This window comes from Patagioenas fasciata, chromosome 4 (assembly GCF_037038585.1).
Source record: "Patagioenas fasciata isolate bPatFas1 chromosome 4, bPatFas1.hap1, whole genome shotgun sequence".
Lineage (NCBI taxonomy): Eukaryota > Metazoa > Chordata > Aves > Columbiformes > Columbidae > Patagioenas > Patagioenas fasciata.
In genome coordinates this window covers 66,647,876-66,666,072 of record NC_092523.1, presented here as the reverse complement: position 1 = coordinate 66,666,072, position 18,197 = coordinate 66,647,876, and the positions used below count along the sequence as shown (strand labels likewise).

Sequence of the window (18,197 nt, the reverse complement as noted above, 5' to 3'; positions counted from 1 at the left end):
GCATGAACTCTACCTCAAGGCTCTAGTGATTCAAGACCAGTTTCAGTATGAGAGAACATAAACCGTCCGCTTTTCAGGAACACTGGCTGTTTAAGTAAAAAAACTTGTTTCAGGCTTAAATACAACACTAGCTCATGATGATATGTACGACTTTCGCATGTGTCAAAGAGCCACATGTACTCTCAGAGTGCAAAAATGAAACTGATTTGGGGAACAATTCAGATGATGCCCGTGTATTTGAGGTCTTGAAGGCTGCACGTGCAAGGGCTAAGGTCCAAACTCCCAGTGAGATGTGCACATACAGATTATGATATTCATAAATTTGGAGTCTTATTTGACAGAATATGAAGTACAACAACCTGAATGTATGAGTGTACATATTTTGTTGTAGGGTTCATTAAAATAGTTTCTAGTGAAACAAGATTTTTAATATGAACAGAGAACCATATCTTTCTTCAGTCTTGCATTAAATCTAGCAAGTCTCAATTTGCTCAGATAGGGGCTGCATTCCCAGGCACTCCACTGACAAAGAGGCCCCCGGAATCTGGAAGACAATCCAATTACAACTTGGAGAAACTTTAAACAAGGGTGACTGACTGAAGATGGAAGTCTCAGAATGTTAGGAAAAGTGAGGGGGAGTGTGTGTGAGAGAGGGCTTTGTTTTCTCTCATGGGTAAAGTGAGAATTACACCTGTCTTGAAGTTGTGTGATGAGTGGAGCTGAAGTCCCTGGGGTCTGTTTCAGGTCTTTTGTCATGTGCAGGCTACATACTTATGTGGAAATCTTCCAGAGATTGTCACAGAATCATCTTAAATTTGTGTGTGTTACCAAGAACTGGTTCTTAATTTAAAAGCTCAGTTTAGGGCATGACCAGTGGAGAATAAATGATTGCTGTTAAATGGGCAGGGTCGGGGAGGGGGAACAGAAGGGACTCTCCAGAGAGCCATTGCTGTGGAAATCCCACGCGGAGCAGGATCAAGAGCTGACAGCTCTTCCCAGCTCTCTCTAGGTGCTGCGAGCTGTTCAGTGGAGGAGACTGTATTACCTTGCCTAGAAGGAGAACTGTGTGATCGTTCTTTCCTGTCCCATGCCCATCGTAGGTACTGCAATCCCTGAGCTGGCGCCGGAGTGTCCAGTTGCTTCAGAAGCATTTGAGACTGACTGCTAGTCAAGCCTGTTTACTCTTCTTTATTGCTAAGAGCTTCTGCCTGACTCGCCCTTAGGCATGGCTGGTGGAACCTCACCCTTTCACCCCTGCAACTTCATATCTGCCCTTCTGCTCTAGCCAGCATGGCTGAGTCAGTGGATTGCCTGGGCCCAAGCTGAGAACTCCGTGTTACAAAGGCCTTTTTGTCACTGATGAGGTATTCTGCAGTGCCATTTCCTTCGGACTTTCTGAGCATCCGGAAAGCGGAGACACACGTTTTTCACTGCAATGTTTTCTTGTTAATACCTAGGAATAAATCGGAGACTGCTTAATTATCCTGTGATATTTAATTACTATTGCAAGTATTGTGCTTTTTTCTCTTAAAGATTGGCGTCGTGATAGAGAAAAGAGAGATGATCATGACGAAGTGTGCAGTGTGAGAAGTGAGGGTGGCAGTGTTCGAGGATTCTCCAGAGGCAGAGGAAGAGGTAGAGGCAGAGGAAGAGGACGAGGCAGGGGAAACCCCAGAAGTATGCAGAGAAGTATATGCTTTAAAACTGTTTTTATAATGTTATTGTTTGCACATGAAGTAAGAGTTGTCTCGAAAAACATATCCTGTAACGTAATATAACTAAGTAACTTGAGTCTTTTTAAAATCAGATACTGAAAACCAACAGTAAAATAGCAGTGTGTATCTTGCCTTAAAGTATTTGTGTGCTCGACTTAATATTTTTCATCATCTTTCTTTTATGTTCTCCTTTATTTTGAAGTGAACTTTGAATATTCAGTTGGTTATCAGGAACTGTATGGTGAAGGAACTGACCCAGTGTTTCAACCTGAGCTTAGTGCTAGTATGATGTATTACTATGGTGACGGAACAGGAGTGCAGATGTATTCTGTGGATGAAGCACTTCTCAAAGAATATATAAAACATCAAATGTAAGTAGATTGTTTAATGGACAAATATTTTTAGAGAACTAGTTAAGTTAAAATAACTCATTTCAGTGTTGAATCCCTACTATCTATATAAAGAAGGATATTAATGCATTTCAGTTTAACTTTTTGATTTGACCATCACCAGTGTCAGTTTGAATTTATTGACAGTGGGGTGGAAAAACTTGAGCGATGGGGAGGAATTATAAGGAAGCTGTTCTGCATCGTGTGCTGTAGTCTGGCTCTAACTCGTATACCTGCTTTATTTATGGTACATAGCCCTCTTTTTATGTTGTCATGTAATTGAGATATGGATGTCTCTGAGCTTGTGCTTTTGAGTACTGTTGGTGTTTGCCTGTAAAGCTTTTCTTGGGTGATGTAGCTAGAGGTCTCCCCTGCTTGCTCTCAATTTCACTTTGAGAAGTCTTGTTAGTCTTATATTTTCAGAGTGTTTCACCTGAAACATTTAATTGAAAGAGAGTGGTTTTGCAATGGTACTTGATTTTTCAATAATCTGAAATGTTTACTTTCTCATGTGCACCATTAGGCAAGGAGAAACCATCTGGAAGACTGATTGTCACCAGGAGGCATGTCAAAAAGGGCCTGGAAACCACTAGTTCATTTTAAAGAGACAGTTTCCACCACTGGCAGATATTTCATCTTCTGTACTTGCAATGGCATTTCTCTGCGCTGCCTTCGTGGTGGTTTTTGATTGCCCTCGTATTCCATAAAGCAACTTGCTTATTGTATTCTTGCTTCTTTTGTTACAGTTGACGCAAAAAGGAAGAAAAAAGCCTCTTTAAGGGCAGAAAGTATCTGGCATGTGGCTATCAACTTCAAAACTTCTATTGCAGTCTTTTTTGTTACTCTTGCTGCCAGGCCCCTATGACACCTGACAGTGGACATGTACCCCCATGTCAGGATAATCGGCCTGCACTGTCCTCAGACAAGTGAGGGAGGAGCACAGACACTCCACTGTTGGCCAGATTTCTGGGCATGCAGTGTAGAATCCAGACCTTCTAAGGTAGGACATGATGATGTCCCCCTCTGCTGAGAAAAATGTCAGTTACAGCATTGGTCACATCTGACTCCTGGTTATATTTGTATTTTCTTTTAGCAACGAGAGGTTGGCAGGTGTCAATAGAAGACTTGGCATGGCTGGCTAAGGAAAGCCTTTGGTTGCTTGTCTCGTGTAAACTCCTAAGGCAGTTTGATTATGGAGTTTGCTTTCCATGAGAAAAAGGGAGATTCTTGAGCAGGTTTAGAGCATAACTTCACTATTTTTGTACTCCTTAAAAAAAAAAAAAAACCCGAAAAAGTGGTTTTGTTGTCACTTCTTTTATCACATTAAAAGATTATGGGAAACAGACTTTATTCATCAGTTACCTGTTATTAGCTTCTAAATGGGGATGGTTTTGTCTGCCTTTCATAATTTAGTTATAAAATATTAAAGTGACTATGCCAAAGAAGGAAGTTTATACAGAATAAAGCTACACAGAAATGTGATGTCTCAGAGTTCCTTATGGAGTCCCAGATAAATCAGCATATATTAGAGAAGTGAGATTGGTTTGAATTTTAAAACAGTTTACCTGCTTAATAGGGAAAAGTCTTAGAGGCTGTGTGCAACTGAGTCCATGTGCAGTTACAGTAAGAAATATATTGCTATCAAGCCGTTTATACTTGTTCCACAAACCAGCTTGATGTACAGGAGAGAGCAGTATTTGTATTACATACAAAAATATCTTTAATGTTTTTAATTACAGGCTGAAGTTGTCAGTCTTAAAAGTTTCAGTGCTTAGCAACTCCTCAGTCTGCAACATACAGCAGATCTTTATTCAAGTCCTCTTTAAAAAATAAAGAAATAAACTGAAGTTCAGACATACATCCAATTCTGCATCAATTCAAGAATAAGCGAAGGGACTTGGAGGAAAATGAAAAAGAAAAGCTGGAGGGTGTGTGTGTGTGTGTTTAGGTTTGCCCTTCTACTTGGAGCAAGCTTGTGCATTGTCTTCATTTATCATTAATGGTCTTTCACATTCCTTTTTCTAGAGTGATGGACATCAAGTGAGGCAGTTCAGTCATTGTCCCTTTCTGCTTGTGGAGTTTTTAACTATGTGAATCCTTACAAGATTTTACCTTTACTGTATGACTGTAAAGGTAACATTAGTAGAATGTTGGTACATGGCTTTTGTGCTTGCTTATCTTCAAGATGGGGAGGGGAAAAGAAGAAGTATAGCAGTTCAGAACACTGAATAGAATACTCTTGAAGGAAACCTCTTTGTGTGCAGGTGCTTTGCTGATCAGTTTACGTAGCTCTGAGCAAGAGCTTAATTTTCTGAAAGCCTTATTCTCTTCTCTGTTCACTCTGATTTAATGGCAGTGTTTTCATTTGTCCTATGTCTTGTCTAACTTTGAGACTTTGTATTCGTTCTGTCTTGGAGCTCAGTGTTTCATATAGAGAGCTTTTGCTTCCAATTTCTTTACCAAAATTTATAGAAAGAAATTATATCAAGCTTATCCTTCTCAATGATGGCATCACAGTCCTCTCCTTTTGATAACTCCGGCCTTGAGCTCAACTTCAGTGGAGACACTTAGCATTTTATATTTTGTTGAAATTAGAATCAACTATTTATGTTTGCATGTGGGGTTCTTTTTCCTCAGCGTTTTAATGCTCTCTTGTTTTATTTTGCACTACCTCTGGTTTTGTGTTGTAGAATTTTGAACTGTTCTCCGTTAAATATTTCCCTACCGACATTGTCATGAACCTAACGAGGGAGTAGTATTCCTTGGACGTAATAAACAAAATCATGGTATGATGTGTAAACTCTGTGAAAGGCCTAGATTTTAGTCACCATGATAATCTTCTTTCCATTCTTTTCCATAGGATTTCTTCTCCTTCCATTGCATTGTATGACAGATCATGATTTGAATTCCTTACTTTGTCTCTGTACTAAGTGTAAAGCATCTCGACACCCTGATCTTTTCATAGAGCAACTCCATTGTTTAAGAAGATTAGTGTTTCTGCTGTGTCCTTGTCCCTTGTCTCTCTTGTTCTGTGGTATTGTCACATTCCTGAAATGGTCCTTCTTTATCCACTAAAAATCATCTCTTCTTTTAGACTTTACCTTTCTCCATGGATTGTTGTGCCTTTTGGTACAGTTTCATGACAAATACAGAATTACTATTTTTGTTTTCTCATCTTCCCACAAGCATGCTTGAAGTAGTGATTCAGAGCACATAGACGTGCCTCAACACTCAGATAGGATATTTAAACCTTGTAATGTACTGGAACTGGGAAAAAACTAACAGTTGAGGATGAAGGTGCGCTGATACTGCTTGGAAATAACTTATGCCCTGACTATAAGCAGTAGGTGTCCTTCATCTATATGGAGGCTAAGAGAATGTTGTTTTCTTCTGTTCATGTAAGTAATAAGGAAGAGGATGGGTGAATGAAAAAATCGAGCGTAGTTTTTCCTTATGCAGCTCATATATGCAAATGTTGTAACGAGTTTTTGATTTATACCCGTATGTACTGGACTGTAAGTCTCTTAATGTGTTGAGCATGCATGCTGTTCTGTAAGTCATACTTGTAATGATACACCTGTTGAAAGAAGGATTTTGTTGATGACAAATATGCTCTGATTTAATGGAAGACTTTAACAGTGAATCTCTAAGTTGCTTTTTTAGGGTTTTCTTTAACCTATAATATGCTCATCTTCACATGTTTCTTTCTGCAGCGAGTATTATTTCAGCACAGAAAATTTGGAAAGAGACTTCTTTCTGAGGAGAAAGATGGACCAACAAGGATTTCTGCCTGTTTCATTGATTGCTAGCTTCCGTCGGATGCAGGCTCTGACTACAAATGCTGCACTCATTTTGGAGGTAAAAGAATTCTGAAGTATGTATGTAGAAAGCTGCTTCGTTAATCTTGTACTGCCATTTAAAGTCAGTGCTATGAAGTTAAGAAAAATTTCTGTTTGCTGTGATAAGGATTTTATAAACTCTTTTATAAACGATTTTTGCTATTAAATTGCAAAGTTTTGTGGGTTGGTTTGTTTGTTTTGTTATTGTTTTGTTTGTTTGTGGTTTTTTGGGCGGTGGTACTGGATATGTGAGGTTTTAAAACCTATAATATGCTTCGCACACAGGCCCTAAAGGACAGTACAGAAGTTGAAACTGTGGATCAGAGGATAAGAAAAAGGGTCAATCCAGAAAAGTGGCCAATTCCAGGTCCCCCTCCATGCAGCCTGCCACCGACTGACTTTTCTCAGCTCATCAATTGTCCAGAATTCATACCAGGCCAAATTTTTGACTCACATACTGGTAAAGAATTTATTTTATAGAAACATAAGTTTAGGACTCTCTAGGTTAGGGTATTTGCTTCTTGCTACTGATTTCATAATAGAAGTTGTACATTTGGTAACCATTTATTCGGCTCATACGCCTGTCAGCATTGCAGTTGCCAAGTCACATGGCTGATGTGAAATCCATTAAAAATGTGTCTTACGCGTTACGGCTGCGAACATTCTCCAGAATATAGTATCCAGAATATAGTATAATGGACTACGGTTCCTTATTAGCAGTGGTAGTAGAAGTAGTAATAGTAATCTTAAATTAGTCATAAAATCTGCTTCATTTTGGTAACAGCTGGAAGTTAACTTGCTGTTTGGTGCACCCTGGCTTTGGATGGGGATCTCATTGACATTATTAGTAGGAGATGGCTTTGTTTGCTGACAGCCCTTGGCAAGGAAATCTTTTTACTAAAATGTTGGCTGGAGGTAAAAGGGAAAACTGAAGACTGAGTTAGGCAATCATCCATAGAGCTAGAGAATGATGAAGAGAAAACAGTCCCTATGTGCTCTTCTTCTTTTCTGAATAACACATAATTTTTCTCAAACTGTTAGCTACTTTCTTATGTAAATAAGTTGCTGTCAAGGTTTGATTGCAGGGTGACAAACTGTGGCAGATGTATTGTTAACCCACTCTCCCCTCCATTTCCCCTTTAGCCTCCCCCTCCTCTCCTCCCACTAAGGACAGGTGATTGGGAGGGAAAGAAGGACTGAGAGGAGAGAGTTGGAAAAATTAAAAAATGTTTTACTAATGCTACGAATAAAATAGAGAAAACAATACAAAATACACAAAACTAATCTTGAAAGTCCCAGCAACTGCTCTGGCAGATGTAGGGCCGGCACCTGAAGTCCTGGACTAGACTCTGCAGCCAACCGGAGCTGGATTCAGCCTGTCACTAGGCCTCAGTTCGCAGGGACGACCAGCAAGGTCCTCTCCTAATGTCGGCCATAGGGAAAAGGGACAAGATCCTCATGATCTCCCACTTTTATGCGAAGTATCATGGGATGGAATACTTAGTCGGTCAGTTTTTGGTCATGTGTTTCAGTTCACTGCTCTCGTGGGACGTGCATCCATACTTATCAATGATCTTGCATTCCATTGCTATGTCTACCAAAACGTATCTAACTTTCAGAAAAGTGCAGTTAGTAGGAAGGCTTTAGCTGACAGGAAAATTCACTGAAAGAGAAACTTGTTTTTAACAAAACCAGGATCTAAAAATGAAAAGAAATTCTGCTGATAAGTGTTATATTTAACCATAGAGCTAGAAAAATGGTACTGTGGTTAGAAGAAAGGCTACTGAAACCATTAAAAATCAAACAGAACAGGCCCTGATGGGAACTGAACTGCTGTTTTCCAATGCTAGAGTCTGCACCAAGTTCTCCAAAGGAAAACACTGAAACGAGTAATTTTCAGACAATGTCTAAAGGATTGTCTACAAGTTTGCCTGACTTGGACTCTGAGCCTTGGATAGAAGTGAAGAAGAGGCATCATGCACCCACAGTCAAACTAAAGGTAAAATCAAAACCCTTTAACTTATGGTTAAATAAACAAATGCAAAACCTGCCAACTTTCAGATTATACGGTAAAACAAGATTTTTCATGTCTTAACATATGTAATACTTGATAGTTCAATACTGTTAGTGTGTGTACTTCTCACTCTGCCATACCCGGAATAACTAAATGTGCTTAAAATCCTGATCCAAACCTCACCAAAATGAAAAGGAAATACTGTGTGCGTGGGTTTTTTTGTTTGTTTTTTGTTTTTTCTTTCTCCACTGAGGGGACAGTTGTTCCTGTTGGTTATTGAAAAATGTGTTGTAATGCACATTGAGGATTGTTCTAAAAGCTTATGGCAGAATTATTTAGAACAGTAATTTATGTAATAAACATCTGAAAGTGGCTGTATTGTTTCTAATTCCCATACATTCATTTATTGCAAATGTTCTATCGTGTTCTATTTGTCTCCCATTTTGGATACTCACTATTCAATTCAAATATAAAATACATCACCTTTTCTAACTTAGGAAAGTGTTCCTATACCTGATCAAACATCAGATCACCAACAGCCACCTCCAGAGGAACAAGAACAGGAAGAACTTGATTTTATGTTTGATGAGGAGATGGAACAAGTTCAAGGTCGGAAGAATAAATTTGCTGATTGGTCAGACAGCGATTCAGAATATGAAATTGATGATCAGGACGTAAACAAGATTTTGATTGTAACACAGACACCACCATATATGAGAAAACACCTTGGTGGAGACCATACTGGCAACCATGTATGCCATGCAAAAATTACATCAGAACTTGCTAAAGTTATTAATGATGGCTTGTACTATTATGAACAGGATTTGTGGACGGAGCAAACTGAAAATGACACTATCATGAAGGTAAATATCTTCATTTTTGACCTGAAAACTACCATAGCTGTCTAGACAGTTCCAAAATTAATTTCAGCCCTCTGCTATGTAATTACAAAATGCTACTCTTTCAAAAAAGAAAAGTGTCAATAGTAGTTGAATTTACAGCTTCATTGAATTATCTTTATTTTGATAATGTAAACAGTTGAAAGCAAAACCAGCAAGTTTTTCTTGTTACAGATTTGACCAGAAACATTGAATGTTTTTTAGAACTACTTTTAACATTTTGGAGATGGTTCAACTTTTCCAGTGTTTTCTTGTTCTATGAATAGTTTGTTTCGTAACATTTGCAAACCCCTGCCATAGGGGAAGGGGGCACATGTCTGAGATGAGATGAAAGAGGGAGGAAGGTAAAGCAGTCATTCTAAAGTAGTTTTTTTACTAACGTTCTGTTTCCCTTGTAACTTGTTAGAATGATTGCTCTGGAAGCAACTGAAAGTTTGGATTGTGCACCTTATTTTTTATGGAAGCTCTTTTAGTTTCTAGCCTGTGTGTAGGCCCAGGTCTTTGAGGTTTTCAAAACTTTGCAAGATTGTCAGCTTTGTGATTTTTTTTTTCCTTTTTTTTTAATTTTAATTTTTTTTTTTTTTTTTGTATACTAAGCAACTGTAAAATTACAGATGAGTTGAACTCCAGCCCTTCATAGGCAGAGGTCAACATGGCACAGTGCAGTGCTGTTGCTCACTGCTCTTGGATTATTAAGAAACCCCTTATTTTGTGCGAGTGAAGCAAAGCCAGTGGTGCATCTGTAGGCAATTCTATGGTACCACTAGCAGATATTATGTGTACAGAAATACAGAAGTACCTAAACAATAATCAGTGAGGGGAGCAGCTGTATCTGTGCATCAGTGCAAAGCCTGGATGGGTGGGGGGAAAGTAGTTTAAGGGAGAAATGGAGCAGGCGGGTACGAAAAAAAGCTGGCAGAGGTAGAGGTGAATGTTGAGAATAAGAGCCAGAAATGAAGGTAGAATTCAGAATACGGAGTTTTTATTACAAAGGAAATGGACCAAGAAAGCCAGTAGACTGGAGGAGGAGAGCGAGAACTAGCACACAGCGAGAGAAATTTTAATTGTTGTTGTTGTTATGCACTTGGCAATGATTTAAACAAGATTTTTCACGCACACACATGTGGCACCTCATCTTCAGTTGAGTAGGGGCATGAGTGATTGGAGATGCTGCCATGCATCTTGGAAAATCCTGTCCTTTTGCGTTTTAAGCTACCAGTCCTAAAAAAAACCAAAAAGGCTGAACACTTTATTTACAAACACTGGCTTTTCTATAGATGTAGCCTGAGAAAGGGAAATGGCTAAAATTGCTGAATTGCTAGGACCTTCCTTGGCACACTTACTGCAGAAGGGATGGTTTGGGGCTTGGCAAGGGACAGGATCTCAGTTATATCTTGTTCCTATTTGTCTGTGAACAATCATATGTAGTTGGCCTTACCTGGCTCCATTCACCCATTTGTTGGCACAACTGTTTCTTGTAGCTAGAGGAAGGTTACATACAGTGTTCATGGCAATGTTTTGACAGTGTGTGCTGGAGACTGCTTCCATCTTCTTACACGAAATCTGTGCTGGCTGTGTACAGGTAGCTGCCTGTCAATTCTGGCTTGTTTGTTTTCTCTTTTATGAAATTCACCCATTCCTCAGGATGATATCTGTTACCGTGATTTGTATTTACAATTTGCTTTCTCTAAATTCAGCAAGAGATTGAGAACTTTAAGAAGCTAAATCTCATTAGCAAAGAAGAATGTTACAACCTTGCACCAGAACCGATTGCTGATCCAACGCAAGAAGTTCCTCCAGGGTTACAGAAAGGTAAGAAAGGTAAGTAATACAAAGTTTGTTTCTTAGAATCCGTGTACTGGAGAACCATTTTGTAGGTGTGTTAATGCTTTCTGCCTGGGTAATATTTTAATTTTGGTTCAGTCAGTAGTCCGAGGGGCTTTTTTTTTTTTTCTGATTTTTTAAATAATCAGCTGTTTATCGGTACCATGGCTTCCGTTGCATTAGAAGAAGCTGCTACTAGGACTTTTCAGGATATATGTGAGCATCAACAGGCAATGTTCTGTCTTCTTGTCACCATATACCAACACCAGGTCCTTGCTGGGTAACTTGGCATTTACAATGTGTAAAGTAATAGGTAGCAATGTTGTGAAACATCTTCTAGAAACCTGGATTTTTATGGGAAATGGAGTAGAAGGAAGAGAGGTTAGAAGAATCTTCTAGTTTTATCATAACATTACTGAGCAGTCACAATGTTCAAACCTTATCTTTCAAGGTGTTTCTGATACGGTATTATTATTAACGTTTACTAGGACACGTGCTAATAGCATCTTTAAAGTTATTGAAAAAAACCACCTCACCAAAAGGCAAGAAGGTGGTTACACTTTCACAAATGTTTACTTTCCATTACTTTGCTAATGTGAATAGAAAATAACAAACAGGTAAGAAAGAAATAGATTTGAATTTTCTAGCAAATGCCTGCCTGAAATATTGATTCCATAGTTTTGAGCAGTCAGTTTGTACTGCTTCTACATCAAGTGCTTTTTGTAACTTCAACTGTCCTTTTGTGAACGGTGTAGTTCCCTTGAAATTCAACAGGCCTTTAAGGTACTAGATAGTAGGGGAGTTTAGGCTTTGAAATCCTAACTTTGTCTTGAAAATGGAGGTTTTTCCTTCCTGCCTACAGATTTAGCAGAGGAGGTGGCTTCTGATTTGTCAAGTATCGAAGTACTGCCAGCAGCAGCAATGGCTCGATCATTGCCAACAGCAGTTCCAGATTCTCCCTGCGTTCACCCTGGCGTCACCCCACGAACACCTCGCACCCCAAGGCTGCAGGATCCCAACAAAACACCCAGGTTCTATCCTGTTGTTAAAGCAGCACAATCTGTTGATGTAAAGGTAAATGGGGAGACGTGATATTTCTTTAAAACCAGAAAAAGCTTGGAAAATTCATGTCTGTGCAGAGAATTTAACAATCATGAAAAGGCAAAAAGTGAAACACTTGTACTTTTTTATTGTTTATCCTAAAAAATATTTACCATGTTAATTCTTTTTTTATTTCTACAAAGTGGTTTCTGAGTTTTCTTTGTAACATTTCTTAAAAGTCCTTGATGAAAAACTGTAATGTCTAAAGATTTTCAGTTTGTTACAGAAAATGAATCTTTAGATTATGAGACTGGAATGTTGTGACTTTATAATGTGTTAGATAGAATATAGCATTTTTAGGACTCTGTTTTAAGAGGGAGAAAATCAGTGAAAAATTAGGGAAATAAATACTTCTTTTACTTTCTTAGGCTCCAAGAAAAAGAAAAACACGACACAGTACAAATCCTCCTTTAGAGTGTCACGTTGGTTGGGTGATGGATTCCAGAGACCACAGGCCCAGGACTTCCTCTGTGAGGTAAATTTTCTTTGTCATAGAAAATTTGTTGCAATGTCATTAGTTCTCACTGCTAATGAAGAAACAGGCTGTGGCCAATATAATGGAAGCAAGAAAAGAGCCATCAAGAAAGAAAAAACAATACGAGGCTGTTTGGAAGTAAGCTAACTAGACTGTTCTCACAGTGTTCTTGGATCTATGCTATAGTAGCATAATATTGCTTGAAGTACTGATGTTCACTTCAGTCATTTTGTTTGCTTTTAAATGATCATTTAAAAACCAAGCCTTACAGTAGTGCTTCACTGTTGTTGTCCAAAACGGCCTGGTTTTTGACATGTTGGCACAGAATGTGATTTTCTTGAGGTGCACGTGGGACCCATTGTAGTGGTCATCAGGTGACCGCACTATTCTGACAGCTCGTGTGTAGATGAGAATGGTTGAAAACTGACTGTGTAGAAAAGCACTGCTTGGACAAAAATGTGTCATGGTGGTTTTGTTCTATTTTTTTTTTTCCTTCAGCAGTTCCAATGCTTCGCCTTCAGAAGGAGCTCCACTAGCAGGAAGTTACGGGTGTACCCCAAATTCTCTCCCAAAGTTCCAGCATCCTTCTCATGAACTGTTAAAGGAAAATGGCTTCACTCAACATGTGTACCACAAATATCGTCGAAGGTGTCTAGCGGGTAAGCTGCTAAAAGGCACATCCTAACATTTTAGGTAGAAGTTACCAGGTGTCATCTGATACCAGCTTTTTCCACATTGTTCGTTATTCTTAATTTTTTCTTGGGAAGGAAAAGAAAATTTATTTAACGTTTATATTTTATGAACTCTGCTTTGCATTTAACTTTAAATTCCCTGACAAAAAAAAAATACCCTCAAATTTTAACTAAAGCTACTTGAAGATCTTGTGTATGTATTACTAATGGGAAAGCACCTGAAAATACTCTGCTGAAAAATTAAAAATAGCTCTTTTTTTTCCCTCCGCACTAGAGAGGAAACGGTTGGGAATTGGCCAGTCCCAAGAAATGAACACACTTTTTCGTTTCTGGTCCTTTTTCCTGAGAGATCACTTTAACAGGAAAATGTATGAAGAATTTAGACAGCTTGCTCTAGACGATGCAAAAGAACACTACAGGTATTCAGCTCTTTCTGGAAGTTAAAAACTGTTGAGGTCTTACCGTTCATCTTAATGACTCTGAAGTTAATGTATGGCTGAGGTGAACGTTTTTAGTATTAGCTTTGACTCTTTGTAAAACTTTAAAATCTGCATGCTATTTTAATGCCAAAAAACTGTTTGCATATATTTGTGCTTTGCAGATAAATAGCTAAACATACAGCATTTCCTGACTTGTCACTGGTCCTGAATTCTAAAAAATCCTGTAACTTGACTGTGACAAGTCAGCTCTGTACTTACTAAATGCTCATGAGATTCATCGTTCTGTAGGTGAAGACATTCTTAACCTCATTCAGCTTGTTCAGACTGCTTCTTGCCTTCTAAAAATACCAGAAAAAATGACCCCAAAGGATATTACTACTGCCTCCGGAGCTTTTTGATGTTATTCCCTTCCTTTCACTCCCTGCCCGTTTCCCTCACCAAAGAGAGAAGGTCACCCAATGTTCTGAGTGCCAAGTGAGGCCGGACTGGCCGTGGAGATCCCGAAGTGCAGATACCTTGTCTGAGACGGCAGCGACAGACCCTGGGCTGCAGGGGTGGCTTTACTAATACCTTGTCTCTGCTCTGAGCTGTCTTGATCCTCTGCGATTATCCAGGGATACACTTACCAGGAGAAACTTCCGAAGGCTCTAAAAGGGTCTAAGGTGACAGCCAGTGAATGCAGAACAGGAGGTCCCAGCTGTCTGAGGCAGCTCTGGTGACCGTGCGGCAGCCAAAGCCGCAGCGTTGCTGCCTACCAAGCCAGAAACCCTGCTGCTGAGAGAACACAGTCCTGCCCTACGCAGATGGGGTTTTTGTGCGTGTTTGGTTGTTGGGGTTTTTTGCGTGTTGTGTTTGGTTTTTGGTTTTGTGGTGTTTGGGTGTTTTTTTGTCTTTCGTACATGTGTATAGTGTCTGTAGTTCTTAAGTTAAAACCGTGGGACAAACCTGCCTTTCCTGAGTCAGTTTGGATTATTTGTGGAGTTGTTACAGAGGAATAAGTCAAGTAAAAATAGCTGTGAAAAGCAAGTTTTTTGGTTTGTGGGGTTTTTTTGTTTATTTGTTTGTTTTGTTTTGTTTTTTGGAGAAGGGTAAAATAGACTATGCCATTTACTTAAATGTAAGGAGACACTGAAAACTTGTATCCTTCTGGGGAGTGTATGTGTAAGATTTTCATACCTCTTTGTTCTCTTACAGGTACGGATTGGAATGTTTGTTTAGATTTTACAGCTATGGCCTAGAAAAGAAGTTCAGGCAAGAAATATTCAAGGATTTCCAAGAAGAAACCAAGAGAGACTATGAAGCTGGTAATTATCATAAGCCAGTCACTGCTCACACTGGGGTAACTTCAGCTGGGAGATAATCCCAGTTCCTTGGCACTGACTTGTTAAATAACCCAAGAGCAGCTTTTGTTCGTGTTCCTTTTATTTTACAGTTCTCTTAAGCATATAGTTACCAGTGAATAATTAAGTTTTTAATTTTTTTAATTTTTTAATTAAGTCTGACCTTTATAAATTGGTAAAATTATCTTTTTCTGTTATTAGGTCAGCTATATGGACTGGAAAAATTCTGGGCTTATCTAAAATATTCTCAACACAAGACTCCAGCTATTGACCCCAAACTGCAAGAATACCTTAGTAAATTTAAGAGACTGGAGGACTTCAGAGTGGATGTAAGTTTCAATACCTATTTTAGATAAATATTGGGTGTACAAATATTTTTCCTTCAAGGTAAACTGAGATTCTTTTTTGACCCAAAATATGGTTCCATTGATGCCTTTTTATTGTGTAATGAAATAAATAGCAAAAAATAGTTTGTCGTTTGGAAAGACTGACGACTTCAACACTGTTGAGGAATTTGGCAAATTCATTAATGCCCAACTGGCTTTTCTTAATGAACTGTGACAGACATTGTCCTTGCTGAGACTTCATATGCCAAATTCAACATGTCCTTTCTGTAGAATGCTGAATTCTTAAACTGTGTCATGGCAGAGTACAGTGCTGCCCTGCTTTTCATAGCTGGGTTGTGGAGTACTACCTCACCATCGGCCTCTGGGATCCTAATTTTCCAAGAGCTCTGGCAAATATTTGGGCAGCGATGATTAAATAATGCTGCAAGACTGTTCAAAGTCCTTAGTTATGGCATGCGTGTGCACTTCCAGCTAAACAGCCGGGAAGGCTTTGGAATATCATCCGTGAGTTGTCAATAACTGAGATTACTAGGCCTGACTGAATAACTAAGATTAGTAGGTCTAACTGAGGTCCTAATTATGGAATGCTCTGTCTTTTGGGATTCTTTAAGTATATGCAAAGGCAAATGCCACCAGTCCTTACAGAAGAATCTTTAATAGGTTGACAACGTTTATTTTCAGCCTCCTATTAGTGAAGAATCTGGCAGAAAGAGACCAGTTGCTGCAACAGCTGAGGATTCAGCTCATCGCAGACATCAGTCTAATTCTTCTAAAATGCTTCTTGCGGGTAAACCCACGGCTGCCTGTCAGTCCCGGGCACTGGGAAGCGTCACCGCTGGCCACACTGCACAAGCGTCCATAGGCCATAGCAATGCTGCCGCCAAATCTATAGAAAGTGATGTACCAGAAAAATAGACTTAAAGACAAACCTGCGTCCCTGAGAATCAACTTTTACATCATCACTGTTTTAATTTGGAGATCTTGAAGGTGAGCCAATCTAATACATGATTAAAAATGTATGGGAAGACAAAGGATTGGATTCTCTTTTTCACAGGATTTAGTTCCAAAACACCTACCCTAGGAGAATAGCTCTTGGTTTTGGCATCATCAGAAGGATCCTAGGGAAGATTCTTTGGCTCCAGTATTGCTTTCCTCAAGCTTTTGTTTACAAAGAACTGCATTCCTTACATATGCAAAAGATGCTTTGGGGGATGCCTTACATTTCAGCTCATATTTCTTAAAAAAGGTATGACATATCTGTGGTATTTACTGTGCTTTCTTTACCCAGATTTTCTCATTATTTGTATTTTACCAAAGCAAAAAAAGATTGTTATATGTATAATTTTAAATGTCAAAGAAAGGATCTATGTGATTGGTTTGCTCCTGAATCTGTAACTATGAAAAAGTATGTTTTTGTGCAAAAGCACACTTGAGAATGTGCAGCTATATAGGAAACTGCATTTCTGGATTCTATTTAAAGACATAGTTTCTATTTTTTTTTCAGGGTCTCCATAGTTAGTATTTTATTAAGTATGGAGTTTGAGTGGACATAACTGGGATAGTTTTGCAGATATTTCCTTCAGTCCTGGTTCTTAGTAACTTGAGCAACAGGAGAAAAAGGGGGGAAATGGATCTGTTGATTTCATAGCGTCTTAAATTAACAGACAGTATCTACAGTTTGTGCAGGCTGTTAAAACAGCAGACTTAGTGAAGCTATTCTCGGCCTGAGAGGTGTCTTCATTTGAATTCTCTGATGATGAAGTACTCTTAACAGGAGAAACAGAATGTTTTAAAATATTTTTCCTCCATATTTCAAGTAATGAAAATTAGTTTGGAGGGAAACAAAGTATTCCTTGTAAAATTAATTTTTTGCTTTTTTTCTGCAATATCTGAGTGAATTTCTGCTTAAATTGTGCTAGTTAAGCCTAAATAATTTCAAACAGGTCTAGATACAATTTCACTGAATGTAAGTTAGTCAAATACAAATTAATTCGTGTAGCTGAAAGATGGGGATGTTTATATCCTGTAATTTCTTACTAAATTCATTACTTTGTTTTTTGAGACTCAAGAAGAACTGATTGGCTAATTTACCTCTTCCAAGAGTAGGTGAGCAGAATTTCAGCTCTTTGTTAACAGCAGAAAGGACTTCAGCTACCTTTAAAAAGATCTGTCTAGCACAAATGCCTTAGCCCCTGAGGGTGTCCTAACTGACCGCACATCCACAGAGGGGGTTTTAAACCTGTATCGGATCTCAGAAGCTCTAACAAGTCCATTAATTCTTTAGTTGTTGTCTGGTGAATCTCAATGAAATGAACTATGAATGTTTGCATTGTAAATGAGAATCCGTTAGCAGTGGCCTTCCCGACAGTTAATGCAATTTCAATACAAAATTGAGCCTTTTGTAAGTGGCCTGTTCTAAATGAATTTAAATGAACACACACCGGTATTTTAAATGACATCCTATAAATATGCTGAAGTGACACATCTCAATCCTGTGTTTGATCCATGCCTCTTGCTATTCAAGAAAATGATGCAAATGTAAATTTGGATTGAAATTGTATATACAAGTAATAGATTTAAGATATTTCCTTCCATTTTTTCATTGGAAAATGTGCAGATTAAGCTTTTCGTGTGTGTAATTTTGTGATATCTTGACAAATTTTATAAAAACAACCAAAAAAACCCTAATAATGTTGTATATTAACTTCTTTTTCCCCCCAAAGTGTGAAGAAAACTGAAAGAGTGTAAGGCTGTAAAACTGCACGTGAATTTCTGTTGCCTCTGGGGCACTAAGGTACCGGGGGAACCCAACCTGTTAAGGGCTAAAGTGGTTCTTAGAATGTGAGCCAGCTTTCTTCACATTCAGTATTGATTTATTTTCATGAGACTCGGTTTTTGTCAAAGAAAAATACGTCAGGTCAATGATAAATATGGCTGAACGCAAAGAGTGAATACTTTACGTGCTGCCTGTCCTGTTGGCCTCTACAGGGCCAGTTGCTTAGACAGTGTCCCTTTATTTCTGCAGATAAAAAGCCACACAGGTCCCTTGACAGCTCTGGCTGCCTCTCAGCAATGTCCCCTCTCACCTCTCAGGGGCTTGAATCTCCCTCCTCTCCCCTTGC

General features: G+C 38.7%; 1 protein-coding gene across 7 annotated transcripts in view; it reads left to right on the top strand.

Moving 5' to 3' along the window:
- The window catches only part of LARP1B (La ribonucleoprotein 1B), a 33,324-nt gene extending 15,558 nt beyond the window's left edge, over nucleotides 1–17,766 (top strand). For 2 of the 7 annotated variants that reach the window (XM_071808065.1, XM_065836725.2), the window contains 14 exons: nucleotides 1,534–1,689; nucleotides 1,918–2,086; nucleotides 5,818–5,962; nucleotides 6,229–6,403; nucleotides 7,794–7,942; nucleotides 8,455–8,820; nucleotides 10,554–10,677; nucleotides 11,543–11,754; nucleotides 12,150–12,256; nucleotides 12,755–12,915; nucleotides 13,223–13,367; nucleotides 14,583–14,692; nucleotides 14,930–15,057; nucleotides 15,757–17,766. In XM_071808065.1, the coding sequence (XP_071664166.1) occupies nucleotides 1,534–1,689; nucleotides 1,918–2,086; nucleotides 5,818–5,962; nucleotides 6,229–6,403; nucleotides 7,794–7,942; nucleotides 8,455–8,820; nucleotides 10,554–10,677; nucleotides 11,543–11,754; nucleotides 12,150–12,256; nucleotides 12,755–12,915; nucleotides 13,223–13,367; nucleotides 14,583–14,692; nucleotides 14,930–15,057; nucleotides 15,757–15,990 (2,381 nt within the window). In that variant the 3' untranslated portion in view covers nucleotides 15,991–17,766. Of the gene's footprint in view, nucleotides 1–1,533; nucleotides 1,690–1,917; nucleotides 2,087–2,854; nucleotides 3,105–5,817; nucleotides 5,963–6,228; nucleotides 6,404–7,793; nucleotides 7,943–8,454; nucleotides 8,821–10,553; nucleotides 10,678–11,542; nucleotides 11,755–12,149; nucleotides 12,257–12,754; nucleotides 12,916–13,222; nucleotides 13,368–14,582; nucleotides 14,693–14,929; nucleotides 15,058–15,756 lie in introns of those variants that run through there. The other 5 variants (XM_065836728.2, XM_065836727.2, XM_065836730.2 and 2 more) reach the window with 5 other exon arrangements.
- Nucleotides 17,767–18,197: the final 431 nt, after the last annotated feature.